Genomic DNA, 15,980 nt, shown 5'->3' with positions numbered 1-15,980 from the left:
ACAGCAAATAAATGCTGCCCTTATGGTGCTAATCCTGACATCTACTTATGATTCCTGGCAGCTCACCCGACCATAAGGGCATCTTGCAATCTACACTTGAGCACCTGGGCGAAAATCATGGCAACATATATCTAACTGTCCATAAGTATAACTCTGATGCTGAGGACATGGCAATTACCCATTGATTTTTCTTTCATTTTAGTTCATGGAAAACACATAAACAGCAGGTAAGATTGATCTGAATCTAAATTTCAGATTACTTTTAATGGTATATAATGTAACACAATAAAAAAGAGTGTATATATATATATATATATATATATACATGTATACAAAGGGCTTTGACTCTAAAATATTTTAGTAGCAGATGGACTATCAATATTTTAGAACCAATCTAAGTTTTGTAGCTAACTAAAAATATAAGAATGAAATTTAGATGTCTGAAAATATGCTTAAACATAATAATCTCTTTAACCAAAATATAAAAATACATTACTTTCTAAATGTAATTGAATAAAAATGAACCATATTATCCATGCAAATTTTTGCAAATATGAAGCTAATTTGTAATCAATAAGGGAAAATATACTAAGAAAATTAACATTCTATATTTCTTTTGTTCTCAAAGAAAAATTAATCTACTAAATTACATTGCTTATCCTTCTTAAAAAAAAAAACTCTGCCCTCTGATAAAGCATCATTAGTAGTGAAGGAGTCAAAAAGTATGAATAAAGACCCTCTGGGTTCAGCCAAATAAACATATAAATAATAGATGACCAAGGTTCTTCCACATGATGTAGGGTCTATGAGACATTACAAAACATTAAGTCTCTCACTTGTGAAATGCTTCAACAAAATCCATGTGTGTGAATAACATATCCGTGAGGACAACTCCATCTGTGTATTTCTAACCACAGTCCTCTGTGAGATGAAAAGACTGTTATGGTATCTTTGCAGCCTCCTTGGTTCAAAGGCTTCTAAAGTTTCTCTGTAATTGGCCCTGCATTTAAGACACAGTCAATGGTGTGGTTGCAACACTCAGATCTTGACAATCACATAGTCCAAGGCCAGAGAACAATTTACCCTCAGATAGCATGAAGAATTAGTGGCTGAGACTTTCATGAAGAGAAAAGATATGTATTAGTACAGATCCCAATGGCATTAGCAGATTATATTTGAACAGTGTAAAAGCACTGCCAGAAGTGGTTCATCTGTTAAAGAAAACAGAGCATATAAAAATCTGCAGAATCCTTTATCTGTGGAAATCTTTCATTTCATTCTTTTGTTTGAAGATGAAATGGGGTGTCTCCTGAGGGACCCTAAAAATATCTCTCAATCATGTGAAAAGCCACCTAATGCCAACAGAAACGGCAAACAAAACAAAGAGAAAAGGCTATTTGCAAGATTTTGAGTGCCTCTTCTTATAACTCAAATCATCTGTGTCACACTTTAAAAACCACATTTTATATTTTAAAATAATAGCTTGGTCAAATAATTACTCTTTGCAACAGATTTGACCTAATCTCATAAAAACAATATTCAATTTAATGCAGTCATAATATCTCACATATAAAGTTTTGAATTCCACATTTTCGTATCATGCTTTTATCATATAATAATACATGATTTTAGTATATTGCTTAAATTTCTCTCATTTTAGTTTATCTGTAAGCAGATATATTAGTATCTGCCACATGAAGATGTTATAAAATGAAACAAGGGAATTTGAGTGTAATAGAATTTTGTGCCATATTATAGCAATGAATAAATTTCCTAAAATTGGAAAAATAAATAGTATGTGCTAAGTATGTTTTAGTGTGTTCTTAAATCACCTTCTTATAGCCCTGTTTGAGACAGACTGTTTAGTATTTCAATGTGAGAACAGAAAATTATAATTCATCTCTGCCTGGGGAGCCATATGCGAGAGTCAAAAGGTATCTGAATCTTTTGGCCATTGATTATATGACAACTCTATAGAAGGACCTAATTGGGACCAATAATGCTGACAGGTAAAGCACTTCATTGCTCAAGGGGGTCAATCAACACCTATTAGGTAGAAATGACTTCCTCAAAATGAGATTTTCTAGCTCTCACTTAGTTGCCTAGAAGTGAACCCTATGAACCATTATCAATTCTAGATCTTAATTGAAATTAGCTATCAACTGCAATGTGCACGAACACTATAACACAATCCAAAAGCAAATATACAAAAAGCATTTTATGTTGGAATTTTAAAAATAAGAACTCCCTTATGTTTTCAATATTTACCAATGCACTCAGAAAAATAATCACAAACACAGGCTATAAATTATATTTTCTATATACAAGTATATATTAATTAGTTCCTTTTTAATTAGCTATATACATAATTATTAAGGGTTTATAAGTCCTTTCCTTTGCAAAAGAATAAAAGGGCCTTTTGGGCCAATGATTTAGCTCTGCAGCATAAGCGCCTCCCTGGCAAGCACAAGGTCATGAGTTCAATCCCCGATACCAGAAAAAAAAAAAGAAAGAAGGAAAGAAAGAAAACGTGTCATTTGGTGAAAGTACATGCCTGGGGGCATGCCATACCACTAAATATTTAAAAATTGACTTTAAGGGAACATAGAGGTGGGTATAGGGCTGACAAGGTATTTGCATTAAAACCCCCTTCTATAGTAAGTTCTTTGATATCCCTAGGTACAAAGTCAGGAAGAGCTCCTTAAAAAATGAAACATTGCTATAGAAAATTTCTGGGATACAGGTATTATAAATGTAAACTAACATTCAGAACCTAAATAACTCTATAATGCTGTAATATAAGTAGAAGGTGCTGGGTTTTCAATACTTTTTGCCTTCTTAGAAAATAATTTAAAATTTAGATAATTTTTGATGAAGCTGTTAAGCAAGTAGCTCACCAAATTCCTGAAAACCTACCAGAAAATTCTCCCAAACTAGTATAGATATGACCAAACCCAGGATTGCCTCCAAATGCTATTCACCATCCAGATAGAAAGATATGTAGAAATATTTCAAGCAAAATTTCCATTGTAAGAGATAATTAAAAATCAGTAGAACAGTGTTTTGTATGAAAGAGTCATACACAGTCCTGCTTTGTAAGTAAAGGCAACTCTAGATGATTTCTTGAGGAATCCTTATATCTAAGATATATTGTTACTTTTTGTAAACTATAATTTAAAAGCTCTCCCTCATCAATAATTTATATTCTAAGTCTAAATTTGACAGAGAATTGTCATTAATGAGAATTTTATACTTTCTATTTCTTAATTAAGATCATTCACAGCTAGTTATAAGTATAAGAAGTATAACTATAATACAGAACATTCTTCTCTGTACCTTAATTAATCGATTTAACCAACCACTGTCTAGATTGGTTTTCCACATGTAAGGTCTTATGATACAATACATTAATTAATATCAAATTATAACTATGTCTCTCATTACTGAAACAGAGAGAAACTGCCAGCAATATATTTATGAGTTCTCATCACCCCACTGAGGTCACATCCCTTACAAGAACCTGATCACAGCCATCTTGTTCCCACGCTCCTTCTAATAAGGAAACTGAGCAACTGCATGAACCATCCAGCATACACTTATCTGTAGAGAGCATGGAAAGCATTTAGTACACTTAATGATTCAGGCACACAGTTAGGAAAACCATTCTAAAGAATGGTTGCCTATGTGGAAAGAAGAAATTTGGGGGAAAAGCAATAAAATCATTAACACTGCCATGATCAATCAATCCCTTCTTTCCTTCTTGCAATTTTTGGATTTGTACCCTTTTCCATTCCTCCAGTTCCTGTTTCCCAAAGCCTTCATTCTCATCTGTTGTTTCCCAGAGATAACTGTTTCTCCTCCAAATGAAGGAACTGGGAAATTTCTTTCGGCCATCAAAGAGAAAGGCAATTTACTACCTTAAGTGTTTTGTCTTTCCTAATTCACGCCAATGCTTTCATCTGTATTTTTACAGCTGTCTTCCTAAAGTATCTATTCCATGTTCCACTTAGACTTACATAAAAATTTACTATTAAAGGATATTCAGAGCCCATCTTCCATTTTAGTTTAGTATCCTTGCAAAATAAATTAAAATGTAAATCAGATAGTTTGTGCTGTTTCACTTGCTTGTATTACCACAAAAGTGACATTTCAAACACTAACCATTGATAAAGTATTATCTTTATTATCTTTGAGTATTATGTGATACTCTGCTGTTGCAGACATTAACAACAATTAGTGTTGATAAGGATTAAAACCATGAATTTTGATGCACCTAAGAAGCTATGCTTTAACTTCAGCAAGTACTACATTTGTCAAATAGTCTTCCTAAAACTGATATTCAGAACATCTTCAAAATTATGACAGAGTTTTTTTGTTTTTCCAAAATTAATATTAAAGTTACTTTAAACTGAAACATAGAGAATACTATAAGAAAATCAAAGTAAGCAACTAGAGAATAACTATGGTTTTGTTTGTAATTTCTCATTGATAACTAAATTCTAACTTAAACATTAGCCAGATTTACTTTGAAAAGTATTAGAATCTTTATTTTTCTATTTCATATTAACTCCTCAGTGATATTAGACAAATCACTCCAAAATACAAAATCAAAGTAACAGTTACCCAGTCCTGTGTCAGGATGTCTAAAGAGGCAAGCAACATACATTTCAACACAACATGTGAACACTTCCATGCAGTGCAGGAAGTGAACATCTTTATAACAATGCTTTGAGTCAAATACACTTTGCCTCTTATCTCTGGAATTTGTCAAGCTTGCTGGTTTTTCACGTGCTTTTCACGTACTTTTCTTCCTACCACCATTATTGTGTCATTCAGATAGTGGGATGTTGGGAAAAAAGGCAACATATTTCCACTGTGTCATCTTTTTCTCAGTTCCCTCTAATTTTGGTTTCTAAATTTTTAAAATTTTTATCTTTAGTCATTTTTATTAAACATGTGTTATCCTGTTTCTTTAGACAAGATGTACTTCATCTGATGTAAATAAATAACAGTCAAAATAAATATATATGTTTATTCTTTTTCCTTTCTAATCATTTAGACTTCTACAAACAGACCACATAAAGTTTATCTCCATATGCATTTTGTCTCTGATGCCAAAACCTTATTTAAGTCACTCAAATGACTAAAAATTTCTTAAATTTAAATAGCTAAATGTCTTTCTTTTATGTAATGTACATAACTTCAAAAATTTTTTAAAGTCCTAATATATTCATATAGCTACAACACAGAATTTGCTAGGGAAAAACTAAAAAATGGACAAAGTAAATCATATTTTAACAGCAGATACTATTGATGTCTGGGGATACAAAATAATTTATTTCTCAAAATATTATAAGAAGGATTATCCTCTTTGGGAAAAAGAAATGAAAACTGGGAGAATAATAAATCTACATGGATGTGTCAAGAATGAAAATTATTTAATTAAAACTGGGGAACATTATTTTTAAAATCAATAGCACTTTATGACAAGTAAAAAACAAAATTAAGCCACAGAATTATCTCAGGGGCATAGGTGCCTGTCTGGAAAGCGTAAGCCACTGTCTCTCTGAAGTCTCTCAGATGGTTTTGATATCACCAAGCATGAGATATAAAGATATAGATATAGATATAGATATAGATATAGATATAGATATAGATATAGATATATCTTACCATTTCAACAAACTCAGCTCAATTCAATTTTGTTAGTCTTTCAACCCTCAAATTCATTTCAGGAAAGTTGAACTACATATGTTCAAGGGCACAAGGGTATACATATTGCCCTCTGTCTGGACTTCATATCAGGAATGAACTTGACTCACCTCACACTGAGAAGAAGCACAGAACCTGAGCCAATACAGCACGTGCCATGGCTCTCTGACAGAATGAGGAAGAGAAACACAGTCCACTCTTTCAAAATAGACTGCCAAACTGGAGGAGCCTGTTAGGTGACTTGGTGGGTTCACAGATACCAAGCTTCAGTAACAGAAGAAACACATCTGGAAATCCTTAAGGACTAGGGAGATCTAGTGGGACTACTTGGCTAGGTACAGTTCTAAGTCATCCTAGGAGACCAAGCCTTTCCCTGCTTATCTTGAGAAACTGACCATGTCCATGACAGCTTTGAGAGGCAGTCTTTTCCCTCTATGTTTTCCAACCCATTAGAAAACTCCCAAGTCTCCATGTACCTCAGAAGCAAGCAAGGAGCTTTCAAAAATTTAAGATTCCTGAGTGCTTCTACAAAGCATTTCTGTCATCAGAGCCAAGAGGAGGTTGAGCCACTGTACTCTGAAGTCTCTCAGGTGATTCTGATATCACCAGTCCAGTGACTCCCATGAGGGAGCCAACAGATGTAAGTCTTTAAGGTTGACCTAACACAAGCAGGTAGTCTTAAACAAGAGAAATGCAATGTCTTACAGGTTCTGAGTCTGAAGGTATGGGTTGCACAGGGTCATTTTCCCTCTGAGACTTCAGTAGTACCCTTCTTCACCTCTTCCCAACTGCTGGTAGTTCACTCCTGGTTCTCTGCACTTTTTGGCATTCCTTGATGAGTAATCATTTCTTGGTATACATCATTATTTCTGCTGATAAATCCCATTCTACGTTTTGTTTTTTAACTTTAATCTTGAAATATCTGTTCTGGTCACTTCTGTGTCTTGAAATATCTGTTCTGGTCACTTTTGCTAACTTTTGCTTTCTACTCATCCTATATTGAGATGTGCTTTCACTACTATTCTGTTAATCTTCATCTAAGGCTTTACATACTAACATCATTCCCAATAATCCTAAATATTTAGTTCAATCATGTCCTCTGGGTTTCAGGCTCATGCAACTGGTCATAGGTATCAGAATCTTAAAAGTATATAAGACAGAGCCCTTGTATCTAACCACATTATTTACCAGAACCTTCATATACACACACTTACACATATTCTCACACATGTCACACAATCTTGCTGCTTTCTGTGAAAGCACCACAAACCATTCTGTTATGCACGATATTTGATCAATCATTGAGAATTGGCTAATGCAGGATAATTTCAATTCCAGGAACATTATAAAGAAAGTGTTATTATTAGTCATGATCTTAATTTCTTCAATATTTTATAAATTTCACAAGATGAACCACCAGAGTATTGAAATAAAGTGAATGAAAATTAAATGGTCAAGAGTTATATTACACAGGAGAAGAAAAGAGCTATTAAATTAAAGCCTTGTTAAAACAAAAATATCAGTACATCTGTATAATGAAAGAAATACATTTCTGCATTGGCTGTCCCATATCTGACAGGCAAGACATACATTTCATAGAATTTAATTAAAAATTTGTTGTCATATATCCACAGCTATCATTCAGAAATCTCCAAAATCCTTTATTTGAGCATTATAGTTTCACAAGTTGGTCCTAACGTGATTTAAAAAATAAAACTTTGTTTTCACAGTGAAAAAAATGTTAATTTTCTTTGAGAGGATGTTGTCTAAAATAAAAGCATGTACTCATCTATGTATAAAAAGCTGATTGTTTTTATAAATCCTCTAGGGTTTCTACATCCATAGATATATCAACTGAGTTCTGTTGTGCTTATTAGATACACTTAATAGTACAAATAGCTATCACTTTAAGTTATAGTTTCGCTTTAAGTTGCGAATTGTAGTAAATCTTCCCTGGTAACAACACCCAGAGATGAAGTTTGCTGCATGTGCCCAAATCTAACCTCCCTGAGATTGGGGAAATCTCTAAAACCTTGTGGGAACCTTCAACCTTCAACACTTCACTGAAGCAGCCCTGAGAAGACAGTTCTGATAAGACAGGGAAAATTGATGTTAGACTTTAAAAACATGCAGCTTAAATTAAACATTGTGACTAAAAAATAGTTTACTAAAGGATGTGATCAGTTGTTCTTGTCAGCTCTAGTCTATACCTGTCAGATAATAGGATACATATTATTATAAAAAAGATCAAACTTTTATAACATAAAATGTATTTAAAAATTCTTGCATGACTTGATGGATTAGTGAAACAAAGATGAATCACTGACTCAAAATAAAAGATTCACGTCACAATTATCTGTGATCATATATTTATGCTTTTTACTTTCATTGAGTAAAGACAAGGGTATGAATGTAATGGAAATCCATGTAAGTGACTCCACAAAAAAACTAGGATTGTAGGTCCCATGCAATCCAGCTATTCTCCTTCTGAGTATTTTCACAGAATTGAAAAAATTGTCACATACCACAGTGACATATGGGCACCCATGTTTATAGCAGCACAATTTGTAATAGCTAAATCTTGGAAACAACCTAAATGCCCATCAACAATTGAATTGATAAAAAGATGTGGTATTTTTATACAATGAAGTTTTACTCAGCTATAAAGAAGGAGAAACTTGAGGCTTTTATAGGTAAAGGGATGCAACTTTGGACCATATTTACAAGTGAAATAAATCAAACTCACCTATGTAAATATCATTTTGTCTCCTTAGTATAAACAAAACTGAAAGAGTAATAATATACAAAAGATATTGTGAAAATGAAAGAGAAAGAAAATATTCAAAAGGAAAGGGTGACTGGAATAGGGGAAAGGAGAAGGAAAAAAGGAAAGATTATATATACATAGGTATATATATATATATCACATATATGATAGATAACTATGCTACAAATCTCCGAAAGTTCATCAAAAATAAGTTTGTGCTCTCATTGTTCGATTGTTTGATCATTTTATGCCTAAATCTTATAACAATATGCAATATATTAACTCATGTTAGTTTCCTACTATTTTTTAAAATTCTGTATCATTTCTATCTTTTGTTTTTAAAACAAAAAAGAAAAGGCTTAACAGAAAACCTCTCTCTTTCTAAGATAAGGGAGCTGTTTACAAATCATCAAGAGGGCCTTCAACAGTTAATATACTGGCAACTTGATCTTGGATTTTCTAGCCTTCAAAACTTTGAGAAAAAATATGTTGTTTAAATTACTCAGTTTATTATAATTTGTTAAAGAAACTCAAGGCATGACATAGGTATTTTGGGTAAACCAAGGAATTTTCTCTGCATAGAACATGCTGTGCTTTATCTTGCTCATATTTTTGGTAAAAGAGAGAAGGCTGCCATCTGAACAGGGTCTCAGCTATAAAACGACATGGGGTGTTGCTTGTTAGTGGGAAACACATAACTAAACGTACCCCTCTACCTGGGATACAGATTCCTTCCTGCATGGTCACTTCTTGAAGAATAAAGCAAATACCACAGAGAGAAAACAGAGACAGACAGACAGACACAGAGACACAGAATATGAACATAAAACATGAAGCACCTACACTAATCTCTTTAAGGGCGGAAGCATGGAGAAAAAGTGGTGATGGGAGGTGATCAAAGCAACTGGAGGAAAAAAGCAGCACACAGATTTTGTATTTAAGTTCATCCATAGATACGAAGTATCCACAGATCCTAGTCAAAAAATGTGAAGTTACTTTCCATTAGATTTCCTAGTCTGATTTTTTACTGTGGAGGACAGGTAGTTCAGGAGAGGGGAGACCAGAATAGGACAATGAGACCATTAAACTTAATTGTCAATTTGACTGCACCATGAGACTCTTGAAAAGGTGCCTGGATCATGGGGTGCTCTGTTAACCAGTGGATCCTTCCACAGACGTTCACAGAGGAAAGTACTGTTAGGCAATGGGGTCCAGCTGGTGGCAGGTCGCTGGAAACATGCCTTTGGACGGCGAGTCTCTGGTCCTGGCACTTTTCCAGTGTAAACCAAGCAGTTTTGCTCTGCCACACCCTTCTACCAGTTTTGTGCCTTGGATAGTCTGAAACTGAGAGCCCAACAAATCTCTCCTCTAAGTTGTAGGAGTTAGTTATTTTGGACCAAGAAAAGGAAATCTGACTAACACTGATAATAATTTTTAAAAAACCTTTCGTTTATTTAACTCTCAGGAGGAACTACTGTGCTGTCTAATTAACGATCTTACAGCCAAGTTCTTGTCATCAGTTTGCAGATTTTTTTTCAGCAAATGTGATCAGCAAATGCCAGCCTCTCTCAACACCTACACTTGTTTATTGCTTCATAACCTCCATCTTCCAACAGTTGGTAGGAGCAGAGAAAAATACGAAAGGGAAGAAAGACAGCTGGTTTCAGTGAAAATGGCAAGCAGGGAGCCTTGTCCCATGGTGTCCCAGAGCATGCTTCCGCTCAAGGATTGGTTTGTTAAATTTTCAGAAATATTGTGAGCCAGCTGACACAACCACTATTAAAAATTAAATTACTCAAATAGCTTTAGATAAATTACTGAAAACAGAAGTACTAAATATCTAAAATTCATCCTCAAATTATTTTACCATATTTCATGGTATGCTTTGGAGGTTATATGTGGCTATTCTATTTGTATGATGGAAATCCTAAAGTGAACTTGACATTGACCAAAGTTACAGCAAAAAATTTGAACACACTATAAATCAGGAAGTGAATTATTGCCTATTAATTGTCTAAACTCAACAAAGTGGTGGAGAAATATTTTATTATGCATCATAAAGCCAAAAATGTGCCATATCAATAGCTGTAACCACCATGTCAATAGCTCAACAGAAACTCAGAAATTGATTTTACAGAATTTGGAAACTATTATTCAATTCAGCAAAAATAAATCTTCTTGGTAATGTAGTGTTAAACACCCTTTTTATAATTCATATCATTTATGATATAATAATGTAACATATGTATATGCTTTATTTTTTAAAATCAGTGAATATCAATTATCTCTTCTTCAAACCAGTGAAATGGGTACTTTTCTCAGAGAATGATTTTAAGAGTAAAACAAATGCTTATATCAAAATCCTGTATAGATTGTAAATGTTAAGTGTTACAAATTCAACAAGTGTTGCAGCTCTTAATATGAACATTAAGAACTTGTAGATTTTTCAAAACTGAATGTTTACACACTACCTTCAAGCTGTTTCTAATCTAATGATATAAGGCATATGAAAATAAGGTGAATGAGTGTATAATATGTCATTACAGGAAAAATCAAACGGCTATGAGATTAAAGAAACATATGTGTATTTTTCTTGAGCAACATGGAAGATAAGAAATTTTGCATCTGTATCAACAGAAATAGTTCATAGACAGTTGTGGCATTCTGGACTGATGAATGCAATTACAAAATGTTATTAAAAATATTACAATGTAAATTAAGAAAATTATTGTATTGATAAATTTGCTGCATGAAATACCATAATGGTCTTTTCACGTAAAAATAGGAATTATGGCACTGTAGAATATACAGTTCAGTGTGACTATCCACAATCTTATAGAATCAAGGGTTGATTAAGTAAAATTTTGATTTCCCAATATATAAGCTACGAGAACCATGAGTTGTCTTTGGCTTTTTCCTTAGAAAAAGATACTTCATGTTCAAGAGAATTTTAATATCAGTTTTTTCAATAAAATGCTATGAAATATGTTTCAAATAAGTTTTTCATGGGGCAGAAAGATTGCCTGGTGGATTCCAAAACCTGTGGCCACTGATTTTAAATTTATAAGAAAATAAGTTATGCGTGCATTATGTCAACTTGAGTGCATCCAAAGTGAAGTCTTTATGGAAGACACATAAAAGAAAATTGAGGCAAAGGAAAAGTGAAAAACATTTAAGAAACTTTAGGACACTATTTCAACTTTCCGTTAACAAGTATTGCAAAAGTTGACATTACTCAGTGAAGTTCATTAAAAGCTTTTTCTCTTTGTTTATCAGAACAAGGTAGGTAAACCTCTGTAGTTTGTGAGAAAACAAATGTAAAGCTGCTATGAAAGCCTGGCAAAGCACCTGCAGACCTTGTGTTAAGTGCAATGAAAATGCATGTATGTAAATCTGTCACACACAAAAGACTGCCTTAAGAGGCTGGTTCGTGGCCTTGACCTCCAGTCACCAAGGAAGAGCCCGCAGGTTTAACGCAGATTCCAAAGGGATGAACAGTACTTGCTCTGATAGGAAAGGTCTCTTTCTCTACACTCTGGCTTCCAACTTCCTACTGCACTCACCTCTCTGCAAGGCACCAAGCCAAAAAAAGAAAAAGCGAGTTCCCTCTGTCCTCTTGTTAACAACAGCTGTCGGTCTGTCGCCGCCTGACCATGAAATACCTCAAGAAAATCTGAAGCAGAATTGTAAGGGCAGGGGTCGAAATGACTGTTTCAAAAACACACAGCTCTCCTTTCAAGAGGCCAAGGCTCCTCAACCTCCGCCTTTCAACCCGCTGAAGGTAAGAACCACTTCACTCCTAACTAAGAGAGCTTAACTGCTGCTCTCACCCCAGAACTTGTGTGTCCCCATACACCTTCCAATTAAGCAAGAAACTGGAGCTCATCCTAGAAGAGCCCACAGCGCCTGGATAACTTCGGTAACACCAAGGTGGCCAGACCTAGGTGTCCCACTGAGGGGCAAGGGAATCGCTCATCCTCCGGGATCGCCCAGGCAGCGGCACCTGAACCACTCGGCGACATTCCCCCAACGCGGGGGGAGGGGACAGAGAGCCCCAGAGCACCGGACGGAGCGAGACCGCGCCCTCCGGAGATTCGAGCCGCAAGTGCACGCGGCTGGAGCGCAGAGCGAGCCGAATCCGAGCTGCGGGCAAGGCTGGGTTGGCAGAGGCGCCACGTTCCCTGGCCTCTGACCGCCAGCTGCAGCTACGCGGAGCAGCCCGAGTGGCAGGTCCCCGACAGGGTCCGGTCACCGGGTGGGGAGAGGAGAGACCGGCGGAGGCGTGCGGAGCACTCACTCACCAGCTGCAGCGCGCAGAGGCAGATGAGCGAGCAGCGTCCGGTGCAGCAGCCCATGGTGCCGGCAACTCCCAGAGGCCAGAGATCCGAGTCCTCCGCGCCGCTGCCACTGGACTCCGGAGTGGTCCCTTCTGGCGCTCGCCGGTCCGGCCCAGGCTCGCCGGCCAAGCTGCGGCTCACCGCTCCCGAGCTCCGAGCTCGCGCCTGCCTTTGTTAGTTTCCCGCGGGGCGGACGGAGGTCAGTAGGCTGAGCTAGCCCCGAGCGTCTGTGCAAGTCCCCAGCTGGGGAGGGGAGCCGACTGGGGCGGGGGCGGAAGGAGGCGACGTACAGATGGTGAGTGGGTGACTGGGGGAGGAGGATGGAGAAAGTGGGAGTCTGAAGAGTGGAGTGCGTTGTCTGAGTCCAGCGTGTGTGTGTGTGTGTGTGTGTGTGTGTGTGTGTGTGTGTGTGTCTGTGTGCGCGCGCGCGCGCGCGTGTGGTGGGAGGCGATGAATGAAAGGGAGTGCCAATGGGAAGGATTGCCCTGTCTTGTTGAGAGTCTCTAGGGGGAGAGATAGAGCAGCTGAAAGAAAGCAGACGAGCGATAAGAATGAGCGCGTATTAGGGCAATCAGCGTTGACCGAGACCCCCGGGGCGAGCGGTGGAACTGGCAAGATGCGGTCTGAGTCTCTCCGCAGGCTGTTGTGCAGGGGATTGGCTGCGTGGTCGGAGACGTTTGTAAAAGAGATGACAAGGTTTAGCTGGGCTGCCCGCAGGCGGAGAGAATTGGGACGGGTTGGCGTCCTGGAAGGAAGGACCCAGGAGCGGGAAGAGGGAGGTGGGAGAGCGCACCCGAGCGCTAGACCGAAGTCCGGGAGGGGGCTGGTGCGCAGCTTAGCTGCGGGGCTGCGGGCTGAGGTTGCCTTTGTCCACCGCAGTCGGTTGCCAGGAGGGCGCCCCTACTGGAGTACGCCAGGGAAAGTTGGATGGAGTTGGTCAGCAAGAGGAGCTGGAGAGGAACAGAAGGAAGAGCTGGGTCGCTGGGAGATCTGGCTCAGGGTTCTCCGCTCAAGCTTTTTGAAATCCTCCTTCAGACCAGAGAAAGAAAAGGGTGGATGAGTCCTTAAAGGAACGCAGAATGTTTCCGGAATAAAGATAAATACGATATCCTCCTCCATAGAAATACATTAAGAAGGGCTCGTAAGTATGATCTGATCCTGTGTAGCTAAGATCCCTCAGGAGGTTTCCGTGAATCCCAAGGAAAGCGGCGCTCTCCCCTACACACCTGCGTTCTGCAGAGAGCTATATTTCATTAGATCTTGCGGTCACATTTCCCGGGCGCATTTTCTTGTACCCAGTGCAACTGTGCACATAGCTCAAGAACACAGGGGAAGTTCAGGGAACGGTCCTCTGCCATGGTCTCTGCAAAGACTTTCTGCAGAATTTGGCAAGGAAACACTGTTTCTAATCCACTACTGTTCTCCTGGGTCTTCTGTGGTAGGTTGATAAGAAAAACTGTAAGATTATTTAGTTTTTTGAACGTTTTTTCCATACATAGAAACTCTTGAAACACTCGTTCAGGCAGTAAGGGGACTTTGGTCATTAACTGTTTTGCTGTTGACTCTTTTAAATCTTTTTTTAAAAACTTATATTTATATGTGACAGTTCTAATTGGTAGGAAAACCTTATGATATCTTTGAAGTGCTGGTAGAGACATATGAATGATCTCAGGGTTTGAGCCTGTGAAAGTCAAGGAAATTCAATTTAATTCAAATTTACAATCAGCTTCTGCCCTTTATCATGGAAAATAGCCAGTTAGAGTTTTGTTTTGTTTCCTTTGTTCTGTTTTGTTTTGTTTTTCGGGATTTTTTTCCTTCCAACCTTTAAGACATTTATGATCAAGACTTATGTAGACATTCATCCCATCTTCATTCATGATAAACGAAGAAAACAGGGAAAATGGACCTTAGCCAATACATAATTGAACGTGTGTTAAAGGTCACTGCAGAAAGCCAGGCTATTGACCCCTACAAAAGCTACAGCAAGCAGCTGCGGAGTGAGAGGACATAAGCAAGTCTTCTGCCTAAACTTTCAGAAAGTTTACTTTAGCCTCATCTCCAGAGTCTGTGATGAGTGCTGGAAATAAAAGAAACAACACTTTCTTCTCTCCAGATTGTGTGTGTTTACACCAACCTAACTTTATCCACAATTTATTATTTGTTTATGAAATACTCTGCAGCAACTATTGCAAAGTGGAGCCTCACTAGACACCTGTCTAAATGCTACATGTATTCTTTCATGTAATCTTCACAACAGCTGCAGGAGGTAGTGGCTATGTACATCCCCTTCAACAAAATGTGGATTTTCCAACTACCAAACAGGGCCAGTAATGTAAAAGTAGGTAAATGACAGTAGTACTACTAGATGTCACACTCACTGTGTGACCCCTGAAACATTAGGTACCAGTACCACTTACCAGCAGAAGAGCAAACCTTTCCCTCAGAGGTAGCCATCATATTTTTTGCTGATCTAACCTCCAGAGTCAGTATCACCTATTTAGAAAGATTTTCAGAACCCTGGAGGCTCCCAGGTATGTATTTTTTCCTCGCCTATTGTCTCTCCTCCCAAGAAATCTAGATTGGAATTTCTTTGTGTGATTTAAGACAATTGAAAAATACATTTATCTTAAATACATTTAAAGAAATGAATGTAACACAATATTAGCAACAAAATTAGAAACTGAATGACATTTCTCTTTATTTCTCTCTGCAATCTTATTCTCCTCTGCAAAATCATATTTAGCACTGTGCATAAGACCTTCCCCTTTCTTTCTTTCTTTCTTTCTTTCCTCCCTCTTTCTTTGTTCCTTCAATATTTTCTTCATAATTTTTTTCTGGCTGCTTGGTTTGCAAATGTTTAAGATATTATTCCTTGTCCTTTCCACAAGGTGCTTATGGTGTGAGCACATAAGGTCAATCCCTCTCTGACATAGCTTGGGACCAAATGCTATATTCAAGTTTGATGCTTTTGATAGACAGGGAAGGCTTGAGCAAAGAATTATTTATCTCTTGGAGAGAAGAAAATAGAAAATGACAGACCAATGGATGGAGAAGGAGAAGAAGAAGAAGAACAAGAACAAGAAGAACAAGAAGAAGAAGAACAAGAAGAACAAGAACAAGAACAAGAAAAAGGAGGAGGAGGAGGAGGAGGAGGAAAAAAGAAA

The 15,980-nt window shown here is 37.4% G+C and overlaps 1 protein-coding gene across 6 annotated transcripts in view; it reads right to left on the bottom strand.

The window, feature by feature from the left end:
• Nkain3 (sodium/potassium transporting ATPase interacting 3) overlaps positions 1-13,620 on the bottom strand; it is a 614,497-nt gene extending 600,877 nt beyond the window's left edge. Inside the window, exon 1 of one of the 6 annotated variants that reach the window (XM_063257371.1) lies at positions 12,781-13,620. Coding sequence is in view for 2 of the 6 variants with exons in the window: in XM_063257369.1 (XP_063113439.1) it covers positions 12,781-12,834 (54 nt within the window). In the remaining 4 variants the exon portion in view is untranslated. The remainder of the gene's footprint in view (positions 1-12,780) is intronic. The other 5 variants (XM_063257372.1, XM_063257368.1, XM_063257369.1 and 2 more) reach the window with 5 other exon arrangements.
• Between the last annotated feature and the right edge of the window lie 2,360 nt (positions 13,621-15,980).

Source organism: Cavia porcellus, unplaced genomic scaffold (genome assembly GCF_034190915.1).
Source record: "Cavia porcellus strain 051 isolate PalLab524CR breed Dunkin Hartley unplaced genomic scaffold, mCavPor4.1 scaffold_10, whole genome shotgun sequence".
Lineage (NCBI taxonomy): Eukaryota > Metazoa > Chordata > Mammalia > Rodentia > Caviidae > Cavia > Cavia porcellus.
The sequence above is the reverse complement of the archived record's forward strand: the minus strand, read 5'-3'. Positions and strand labels throughout refer to the sequence as shown.